We start from the raw sequence: 12,072 nt of genomic DNA on the forward strand, positions 1-12,072 counted from the left end.
GACGATGATGAACTCTGTATGTATCTCCGCTGTGCATGGGCTAACGACGATGACTAGAACCTAGTGGTTGGGTGACGTCACCAGAGAAGCTGAGCAGGGGCTCATGATCCTGGAGTAACTTTATATTCAGCTGGAGTTGGTTGTAGCAGCCATTGAAGATGACATTGACAGCAGATCCGCTGTCAACGAGGACCCTTCCCACGGACCTTTTATTGAGCATGGCTTCGATCAAGAATGGATCGTCGTGGGGTAGATGCACTCCGCGCTCCTCTTCCTCCTAGAAGTTAATAGGTTCCCAACCAGACTTTGGGAGCTTAGCGGATCTCTCATAGCGGATGTTGTAAATTTCTTTGTGGTAGTTAGCGCGTGCATAGCGCTTTCTTGCCCTATGAGACATGTTGGTGATCGAAACACCGTTGTCGATGGTGTTGATGCGGCGCATGGGCTCGATGTTGGCGACCACAGGTGGCGGCTGACGCACCTTGAACTTTTCCAACTTACCATCATGATACAAAGTCTCAATTGCCGTTTTGAGAGTGTTGCAGTTGTTGGTGTTGTGACCAGTGTCTTCGTGGTATTTGCACCACTTGCCAGTGTTCCTTAGTTTTTCCACCCTTGGGTATTTTCTTGGGGCTGGCGGTGGAATTTGGTCTTTGCAATGATCATATATTTCTTCATAGGAAGCTGTGAGGACTGTGAACACTGCATACCGCTGGGAGGACTCCATCTGATTGTTACGGTTATCCCCGTGGGATGAGCGGTTGCCCTTGTTGTAATGTTGGTCCTTTTGTCGCTTGCTCTGGTAGTTGCCTTGTTGCCACTCTCTCTTCTTTTCAGTTGGCGGCGTAGCAGAAGTTTTGTTAGCGGTCTCCTGCTAGCTAGAGGAGGGTTGAGTGGATTTTGCTGGCATTGGCAGTGATGGTGGGGTTTCTCCGTATGTGATGAACTCTGCATGTGCATGGATGACGGCTTCGCTCATGACGTGGTCATACGCGACATTTGGATGATTGTAATTGAGATGATAGAGAAATGGTCCCTTTAGGAGTCCTTGCTTGAAGGCCACCAGTGCAATTGTTTTATCAAGATCGTTGCATTGAGATGCCGCTGCTCTCCACCTGGTGACAAATGCCTTCAATGTTTCTTCTATGCCCTGCTTGACATTGAACAACTGACTTGTGTTGTGATGTCCAGCGGCCAACAGGATGAACCGTGATAGGAAAGCGTTTGATAGTGCGTGGAATGAGTCGATGCATCCTAGTGAACACTCAAAGAACCAACTCATTGCCTCACTATCAAGCATTTCGCAGAACAAGTGGCAGAGGGTGAAGTTATCAAATCCCTTGTTGTTAGTGACTTTTTTGAAAGTGTCCATATGGATGAAGGGGTCAGTCATGCCGCTGTATTGTGACATCTTTGGCGTCTTTGCATGTGTTGGTCGGACGGCCTGCATGATCTTGGAGGTGAATGGCCCTGGCCTAGACTTAAAGAGCGGATTTAGTATTAGTGCTGGGGCCCCTGCCTCTGCCCGGATCAGCCTTTGTTCTAATTGCTGCATCCTTTCCAGGATCAGGGCGGTTGCGTCGCCAGTAAGTCCTTCTTGGAGGTTCCGTTGCGCTAGCTCCAGCTTGGGGGCAGGTGGATTACCTTTAGTTCTAGCCCTAGCTGCAGAGCAGTTGGTGTGCGGCTGTGACTCCACCTCTTGTTCTATCATTAGTCGGGGTGGGGGAGGTGAACCCATTCCCAATAGCTCTTATGGGTTCAGCGATACCTGTATATGTATGATTGGTGCGAGTACCAATCTGCCAGCATTGGGTCGACTATGCCTGGTACTTTGCGATTGCTTGTTCTGCCCTGGGTTAGCATTTGCCTCCAGCGCCTTCTTTAGTTCGCCGAATCTTGACATTAGCGTGGCCACTTGCTTTTGGGCCTCGTCCTTTTCCCTGCCCTCATACTCGCGCTCCCTGTTTGCCTTGTGGAGGTCCGCTAATGCTAGTTCATACATAGCGGCGAGGTCCTGGCCAAGTGCGTGACTGCTACCTGGTCGGGCCTCCGTTGCAGGGTTGACCGGAGTGTTGAATAATGCGTGGATAACGTTACCCGCTGGGTTAGTGTAAGTTGTGGGGTTAGTGGGAGGGGGGTTGGCGGATTGGTTTGTCTGCTCTTCAACGTTTCCCCCGCTACCATTAGTCATGGTGATTGTGGTGGGATGGCCTTTTGCTCAAGGATTCCCAAAGACGGCGCCAATGTTAATGTCTAAGATTTAGCGGTAGCTAAATCTCGGTTAACGCTGGTCCGGTGGGCGGACCGCTACTTGTGGTATTCTCAGAGTTTCCGCTATCTGTTAAGTAAAATACAAAGGGCGTCAGAGGGAGATCGCGTTAGGCGGTCTTCTGTTCTCCGATGCCTAAGTTAGTCAATGTATTTATGTTGACAGAATAACAGTAGGTAAGTAGTAAATGCGTAATTAATGAGGAGAGAGGAATGAACCTTTTATAGGTGGGGAAGAGGCTGACCTCTTCCTTGTTTTCAATGTGGGACTGATATGCTTTAGTTCCCAGCTTCTGATGCTTCAGCGAGGCGATCTTGGGGCGGCGCGTGGCGGTGCGTCAGCGGTGATCTGGGGGTGAGCCGGGGCTCAGGTGATAGCCTGCTTGGCTATGTTTCTGTAGGTCACACCGTTGGTGATTGTTGGTCGGTACTGCTGGCGGTAGCATGAGCGTGACTCATTATTGCTAATTATGCTTGGCAAATGCTTATGTAAGTACTAACATGTATTGGACTTCCAAGTAATATCTCTTAGGATTAATTGTGACATTTTTTTAGTGTTATAAACACCATATATCAAAGAACTACCTTCATGATTAATAAGGTTGTTGATAGATTTACATTAACATTGATGTGCCTACTGCTTCCATAACGATGGATCGATCATAACTATGGACAGATCATAACCATATCATGTCTTGTTTTAAATAACCTACCACGGTGACAAACGTTATTGATAAGGCTATGAGGAAAGCTTTCTAAGGAAGTGATTCTCGGTCCTTTCCTGTGGCTTGGGGAAATTAGGAATTAGACCTGCCGCTTTCTTTAATAATGCTACTTTGCCCAAACTTAGCTGGAAAATTCCAACAGATCATGATAATTGGTGGGTGGAGTCAGTAAGGAAAAAATATCTTAGAAAACATTTTTTCTTCAAGATTAAAAAGTAGGCCAATCATTTTATGGCTTGGAAAGGCACCCTAGATTCTGGAGATCATACTACACTAGGTATGCATTGACTTGTTGGTAATGGTAAAGATATTATACTTTCAATTGGGTCTTTGCCTACCCATTAATCAATTTAATTTATTTAAATTAAAATTTGATGTTGATCTAAATGAATCTATTGTGATTATATTAGCAATGGTAATTGGAATATTGCTAAACTTTTTTACTTGCTTGGACCATGATATGGTTAAATCTATTGTCACAATTTCTATCCCATTTTCTAATGCAATTGATGAGTTTGTTTGGGAGCCAACTGCTAAGATATAAATCATCTCTTTCATTCATGTCCCTTTACAACCAATGTCTAGAGTTTAACTAGCAAACTCCCTCTTTCAGATGAGTTATCAAGTTTTGCTGATTGGATACTTTCCTTGTTTAGTAAGGAATCCTCTCCAACAACTGAGAATTGCTTCTATTGGTAACAAATATAGGATGCTTGATCCTGCTTGATCCTGCTCTACTTGAGCTTTGAAGGAAGTCATCCACTGTAATCCTCCCCCTGAAAAATTTTGTTACTCTTAACTTGATGGCTATTTCACAATCACTTAAAATGCTGCTTCTGGGTTTGTCATAGAGACTCTTTTGGTTCCCCTATTCTCGCTAGCATTCGTAACTTTAGCTTCTCCAATGTTCCCATTACTGAGTGCAATGCCATTAAGGATGGTCTGTTTATTGACCTTTGGAATAACTGTAGCCAAATCTAGGTGGAAGGGAACTCAAGGCTCATAATTAAATGCTTCATTAATGCCTGTGAAGTCCCTTGGAGCCTATAATCTCTGATTCAAGATATTGAAGAGATGGCTAAAAAGTCTTGAGATATTTCCTTTTGCCACATTTTTTGTGAAGCAAACTTTATAGCGGACATAGTTACCTCGCTTGGCCGTAAGCATCACTCTCTGCAACTCTAGATCAAGAAGCATCCGCTTTCTGCACTCCCTGCCTTTAATCTAGATAATTTCACTTTTGGCTGCCTTAGAGACTTTTTTTTTGTAATTTTATTTTCTCTCCTAAAAAGAATAATATAAGAAATAAAAAATTAATAATCCAACAATCGTAAATATTCAACAAAAAGAGATATATAACTTTTTTTTTATATCCATCACTAGAGGCTTTAATGACCTAGCAAAGCGCTCTGTTAGGGTTTGTGGAACGGCGGCCCTCTCTCATTCGCCGTGACCTATACCTACTCCATTCATGAAGAAAATTGCAGGCTTCGGCCTCTTCGTCTTCATCCTCATTGTCTTCGATGGCTGTCCTGATTGTCTTCGATGGCTGTGGTTCTCCTATGGGGAGTTTGGGCACTGCTGGGGTGGGGTCGATGGGACAATGATCTGTTGCACTGCCATTGCAGGGTGGCGGTGATTACTGGGAAGAGTGGGTTCAGATAGAAGTCATGGTGGCTTCTTTTTGGCGATGCTGTTGACGCGGTGGTTAATCGGTGGTTACGATAGGGAACTTTCCTTCAGTCGGATTGTATGCGGCTGCTGTTGTCCTGTCTGGCCTTTGGATCGGTGATTGGTGGTATAGGAGACCTTGTTTAGGCAGTCGGTGATCTTCGATATCTGCGTGGTGAGGCTGATAATGACCCTTTGATTGGCGGCATGGTGGATACTTGGTGTGTCGCTAATGGTAAGGTGGATTACCCAGATGCGATGGGTACTGGGCGACGACCTAGTGGGTTCTAGGCCCAAGAGGTTTTGGACATGGGCTGGAGCAGCCATGGGTGGACAAGAGGCTTTGGGCCTCCACAGTTTTGGATCCGAATTTGGGATCCGGGTGGTTTTTGCAAATGGATTCGGATCTGGGATCTGGGTGGACGTTGGGCTTGGACTACAACCCATTATCTTTTGTGGGCTGTTTGTTTGCAAGAATGGATTGGGGCTCCTGTGCGTTATTGGTATTGGACCCAGGACCCAATTCTTTGGTATCTGTTCATGAAAGATCGTCTGCTAACATGGCCATGTTCTGATACTCTTGGCCAGCTTCGATCTTTAGGTGGGAGAGTGCCCTCATTCCAGCGCCAAGTTGGCTTTTGTCAATTAGGGCATTGGAGTTGTATGGGTAGTCAAACCACCAACTACTCAATTCACTACATGGCTGCAATCCGTGTGCAAAATCTGCGTTACGGCTCGACATTGTTGCTCTTGCGTTTTTAAATTTATCTATTTCATTTGTAATTTTCCTTTTGTACTGTTTTATTTCCTTTTCGATATTTTTAGGCATCGTATCGCTATAATCTTTCAATTTCAATAAATGGCTGACCTCCTTCGATTCAAAAAAATAAGTTGAACTTTTTTATTATTTGGCATTTGCTTGATATACATTTATGGACGACTCTAGCGACATCAAGCTTCATCTTGTTCAACACAGCTGGGTCAGCTCTAGCTTGGAAAACAACATATGCATAAACTGAGATTTTGACTTGAAAATAATAATTAAATTTTCTTTATTCATTAAATAAGAACTTTATTGAAAACGTACTAGAGGGAACATCATACTAGAAAACACTCTGCTAGGGTTTTCTCCCTAGCAGCGTTTTAGCAGTGTTGTCGAAAGCAAGCAGCAGTGTTTGGACACCGATACCTAAGGTTGCGCAAGGCCTTAATGTTTGGGGTTGGCTTACGGCGTCAAGCCCAAGAGCCCTAGCGGCGAGGTTGTTGTGGTGTATCACAAGCCAAGGCTGGTCGATGGTTTGTGGGGAGGCCAAGATAGATTGGATCTGGACGGCAAAGGTAGTGAATCTGGTGGTGGGTCGTGCACGAGTGGTTGCAGGTGATGCTTCTGATGGCGGCGAATCGTCTAACGCCAGTGACTTTGCTGATGGCAGTAATTTGGTTGACGTCGGAAGTGAAGATGGGGGTTAACCAAGTCTGGGTGCCCAGTGTTTGGGTGTCTAGATCAAAGCACTGGGGTTAATTGCTGGGCTGCTTCTGGGCCCATGGTAGAGCCCACTTGGGCTTGATTTCTTTAAGGATTTGGGACCCAGGAGGTGTTATGCTAAATGCTTTGTTCAATTTTACGGCGTTCAATCCTTTGGGCATGGTGTTCTTAATTTTAGGTAGATTGATCATTTCTATATTCTATGAAGAATCGTAGCGTAATCACACTGTGAGTACCACAATTGCGTGCCTTGACAAGCACTGTGTTGTAGGTTGGGACGAGTCTAGAGGTGGTTGGTCTGCCGATTTCTTGCATACCTAAATTGCAAATTCTGATAGTTTGATCTACAAATCTCAAGGTCATGACAATGTGGGTATTGTTGGTAATTATCTTGAGGAGGCTAAGAATATATTTTTAGTTTTTGCTTGTTACATAGTTAGTGTTTTAGAGCAGTGTTCTATTGTACATGGACAACTGGTTGGTGTAGTAAACTTTCTTGTTTGTTCTATTTTTGCCCTAGGGTTTATCACAGTTAGTGTTTTACTGTTTTAGAGTGTGTTCTATCGTACATAGACAACAAGTTGGTGTTCTATATTAGTTCTAGGGTTTATAATAGCTCCAAAATTTTTAGGGATGTCATTTACTGTTTCAATGAACTTCTTTTTCAAGAAAAAAAAAATCTTTATTGAAGAACTTCATTCTCAGGCAATAGCATCCTCAATACAAGATATATATTCCCTCAAGCACTATTACAAAGGTCGTCAACAACTAACTCATCTAATCATGAAGACTAATTTCTTTGCAGTACATAGTTTGAACCATCTTCAAAGTTAATCTAACCTCCTTTCTAGCTACTGCTCTCGTGTTGTACATTTATTGGACTTCCAAGTACTATTTCTTAAAATTAATTGTGATCTTTTCTGATGGAGTATTGTAAACACCATATATCAAGGAAGTACCTTCACAATTATGAAGGTAGTTGATATATATGCTTTAACATTGATGTGCCGAATAACGATGAATCGATCATAATTAGAATTGCCACGAGGCCAGCCGGTCATTGTCCATTAATTTTAGATTATTGCGCTATATACATACAGAATTATTCGTTAAACATCAATACTTCGCGAAAAAACCTAATGATGTTTAGGGTAAAAGATACACACAGTGTGTGAGTTTAATTTCGTGATAATACGTAACAATGTAATCACCTCACATAATCAGAATTACGAAACTATTATTTAGCAAAACTTAGGGTTTGACGGCGACGGCTTGCTCCTCATCGTCGGTCTAGCAGAGGCGCGATCTATCGTTGTCAAGCGAGTTTCAAAGGTGAGGCAAGGGAAGTAGGTTTTGCGGCTTGGAGCGAGTTTCTTGTTTGCGGTTTGGAGCAGGTGCTACGAAGGAAAGCGGGCGGATTTGCAGCGGCGATTGAACTAGGTGCGGTCTGTGTAGCGGGGGTGAGCGAGGATTGGCTGACTAGAAGGCCTCTGTTGTTGAAGCGGCGGTTGGTTTTGAGATCGGAGATCCTAATCGGTCTCTCAATTTTGACCATTTGGGTTTCGATTTGTTGTTCTTCTCTCCCAGTTCCAGCACCGATCGGGTTGCTACTGATCTGTGCTTGGTACGTTGCTAAGAGGAGGTGGCGCTGATGCTGCATTGGAGGGGACGTCCGCCGGAATCTGTGGCGGCGGCGATGATTGGCAGAGGTAGTTTCCAGTCTGCTATGGTGTTGTTTTTGGTACCCTTGGGCCTGGGCTTGGGACAAAGTCTTTTGGACTTGGTCTCAATCTCTAGGCTAGTTTGGTTTGTTAAGAGGTCTGACCCTTTTACAGGGCAGGAGCCTATAGATGCCTAGTTGTTTTATTTGCATCTATGTCTATGCTTGTAAGAATGTCTCTATGAGTCTTGTGGAAGTACCTAGCTTTAGCGTACCACAATTGCGTGCTCGGCGTTTAAGGTTAAGTAGAATAGATTACCTGCAAGGCGAGGTATTGTTATTTGGCATGGACTACTCTGAGTAGAAATGTATTATTAGAGTAGTCTTCTGTACTATTTTTAACCGGGGCATACTACTTGTATGTTTCCATAATTTCAAAAAAAAAAAAAAAAATGTAATCACCTCACATTTGCTAACCAACTTCTTCACATCACTGTGTCTTGGGGGATAACCCTAAGTCTGCTGCCACTTTACAGTTGACACATATAATTGAAGTCACCATAGATATAATTTTTTATGTGTACAGCTAGCTATTCTTTTCCTCTATGAAATAGGTGCAGCTAGCTATTGTTATTCTTCCAAATTATTTATTCGACCTACTGATAAAATTTTAAATTACAATTTATTTAGATTACTTATTTATACTTATCAAATTTTCTTGAAATTTAGGAAAAAAAAAAAAACAAAAGAAATTCAAAACTCCGTGTTTAGTAAACATATTTCAATTTTCTTGCGATCCGGCCGGAACCATATTATTATTATCCCTCTTCACATTTTTTCATGTTATAAATAAATATATCTAGGGTGGTACAATCTTCACACGCTAGGACAAACGGCATCGCCACCTCTAGTTCTATATATAAATGTAACATACAATTTCACCAATTATCTTCAATTATCCAAACTAAACTACCACCTGCTTCATTATTTCTTTCATGGAGCTGCTTCAATCTCCTTCCTTACAAGCTCTGCTTATATTTTCTCTCTTTCTCATTGCACTACTGAAAATAGCCAAGCGAGGCAAAACCAAAGACTCCACTTCAAACTTACCCCCCGGACCATGGAAGCTACCCTTCATAGGAAACTTGCACCAGCTCGTTGGCTGTCTACCCCATCACGGCCTCAGAGACTTGGCTGAGATACATGGACCTCTTATGTACTTGAGGCTTGGAGAAGTTCCAACTCTAGTTGTTTCGTCAGCAGAGTGGGCCAAGGAAGTGATGAAAACCCACGACACCATCTTTGCGTCGAGACCCCATACCCTTGCTACCAGGATCTTGACTTATCGTGGTACAAACATTGGTTTTTCACCATATGGTGAATACTGGAGAGAACTACGAAAAATTTGCAAACTAGAGCTTTTAAGCACAAAGCGTGTCCAATCGTTTCGACGAATTAGGGAAGAAGAGGTCTTGAAACTGATTAAATGGATTGCATCAAGGCCAGGAGTACCCATCAATCTCACTGAGGAAATCTACTCATGCACATACTGCACAACTTCGAGAGCAGCCTTTGGTAAAAAAAGTGAAGATCATGAAAAAGCCATTTATATTGGGAAGGAAGCTGCAAAAGTGGCAGGAGGCTTTGCACTTGCAGATGTTTTCCCCTCTGTCAATTTGCTGCATGTGATTAGTGGAATGAGAGCTAAGCTCGAGAAGCTGCATAAGGAAGCTGACATGATAATGGAAAATATCATCAAAGAACATAAAGAAGGCAAGACAACAACAAAATCTCAGGGCGAGGGTGAATCAGAGGAAGACTTGGTAGATGTTCTCTTAAAGTATCACGATCATAGTTGCCTGAAGTTTTCCCTAACTGTTGAAAACATCAAAGCTGTAATCCAGGTAAGTAAGTATATACACACACACACGTACATATAGACATTTTATGTCTCTTACAATTAGGTTGTCCATTTATATCATGTCGATCGAGCTCAATTTGTACTTCTAATGACTATTATTTGCTCAAATACTTGTCCGGCCTAAGAGACTTGATCCTGGATCCTTAGTTAAGTATATCTATGACTCTAGCAATTGACAATTGATTCACAATGCAACTAATTTCTAATAAAAACAAAATATATATAACAATAAAAACGTAAGGAAAACTTGAATACTCCCTTGAACACTCTATTGTTATATATATATATATATATATATATATATATATATATTTTATCAGTTAACTTTGTATCCACGCTTTCCTTGTGCTTCCTTGTGCTTGAATACTCTTTCCAACTGTATTTTTCTTCAGTTGCTCTTCTTCTGTTTTTCTGAGGGAAACAAAGTTCATAGCCGATAGTCTTTCCAAACTTGAATACTCTTTTACTTCTCAACAAGCTTGGATCCTCCCTTGGTTTTTGAAAAGACCTAAATACACTTTTTCAAAATTCGAAAAGTTTTTTTATTTTATTTTATTTTTAAATTTTTTTTACAAGGAAGCACTTGACCGGCACTTGTCAAGTAATATCACTTTCAAGTGCTTCTATACTTCAACTAAGACACATTCTATTTTTCTTTACAATTATTCTGTATTCATATATACGTAATTTTCTTTATTAGTTCAAAAGTGTTTCTGGCTCGATCTCTCAAAAGCACTCCCAAACAGACCCTAACTATGCTTTTCAGTTTGATTCCTTAAACCCTGCAGTAGTCTTTCAGCACCAAAAAAAAAAAAAAAGAGCAATTAGAAAAAAAACAAACATCATGTGATTGAAGGAGAAGGAGAGAGCAAGCTATGTTCACCGTAATAATGATGCCAAACTATTAGAAGTGTAATTTTTGGGTAAAATCTTCATATAGTACCCGAACTATCACGAAATGCACTTTTTGGTACCTACAAATTTTCAGGGAGTCCAGTGGTACCTGTACTATCCCTCCGTTAGCCCTTATAGTACCTCCGTCCATTATTCCATTAAAAATGCCTATGTGGCGGTCATGTGACACTCATGTGAGTAAAATAATAAGGGTAAAATAGTCTATTCATTCATAATTAAAATTATAAAATTTAATATATTGAATATCTATAATTAAAAAATATTTTGACATATAAAAAAAGATAAATAATACCCAATTTATTCTTCAATGTTATTGAGACACTTGGGTCAATTAATTTTAGTACTTTTATTTTTGTTTAATTTTTTTATTTTATGAAAATTTAATATATACTAATTTGGAGATAACTTTTGTCTCGAATAATTAATAGGATTAATCAATAGAGATGGTAAGTAAATCTAGATATTCACGAAATTCAATTCTAGGTTTTTCTTTTAACCTAGTCTAATTTATTTTAATTTAGTTTAATAAAAAATTTGTAAAAGAAATATGAAAAATAGGTGTTTTACAATTTTACCCATACTTAAACGGAATAATTGACGGAAGTACAGTAATTAATCCGAATAATAATAAAGTACTAAGTCCAAGATATCTGGATATATTGTTAGGTTGATTTTTTTAAAGAGATTCCTACAAGCTTTTTACTTGTTTGATTGGACAAAACAAAATATATTAAGAGAGATTGTTGTAGTTGGTATCATATAAATTAGTTAAACTTATGTGGCTTAACTATTTCAGGACATCTTTGGTGCTGGGAGTGAGACACCATCCACAACTGTGGATTGGGTAATGGCAGAGATGATAAAGAATCCAAGAACAATGAAAATGACACAAGATGAGGTGAGAGAAGTGTTTAACAAAAAAGGGCATGTTGATGAAACTGGAATCAAGGATATGAAATATTTGAACTTAGTTATCAAAGAGACATTGAGATTACACCCTTCGTCTCCCTTGCTGCTTCCAAGAGAATGTAGAGAGACTTGTGAGATAGCTGGATATAAAATACCTGTCAAAACAAAGGTAGTTATTAATGCATGGGCAATTGGTAGAGATCCAAAGTATTGGACGGAGCCTGAAATCTTTTATCCTGAGCGGTTTCTTGATAGCTCCATTGACTATAAGGGAAACAACTTTGAATATATACCATTTGGTGCTGGAAGGAGAATATGTCCCGGCATATCCTATGGTTTGGCGAATGTGGAGCTCCTAGTTGCTTTGTTGTTGTACTATTTTGATTGGAAACTCCCCTATGAAATGAAGAATGAAGACTTGGACATGACTGAGGATTTTGGTGTTACCGTTCGCAGAAAAGAAGATTTACACTTGGTTCCCACTCCCTATTATCCTCCACCAACTACAAGATCGTAA

The 12,072-nt window shown here is 40.9% G+C and overlaps 1 protein-coding gene across 1 annotated transcript; it reads left to right on the top strand.

The window, feature by feature from the left end:
- Positions 1-8,785: 8,785 nt before the first annotated feature.
- Positions 8,786-12,072, top strand: LOC112163719 (cytochrome P450 71D9). Its single transcript, XM_024299996.2, has 2 exons — positions 8,786-9,714; positions 11,443-12,072. Exons 1-2 carry the CDS (start codon positions 8,806-8,808, stop codon positions 12,070-12,072), a joined length of 1,539 nt encoding a protein of 512 aa, XP_024155764.2. The 5' UTR covers positions 8,786-8,805.

The sequence above is a fragment of the Rosa chinensis genome, chromosome 5 (assembly GCF_002994745.2).
Source record: "Rosa chinensis cultivar Old Blush chromosome 5, RchiOBHm-V2, whole genome shotgun sequence".
NCBI classification, from domain to species: Eukaryota; Viridiplantae; Streptophyta; class Magnoliopsida; order Rosales; family Rosaceae; genus Rosa; species Rosa chinensis.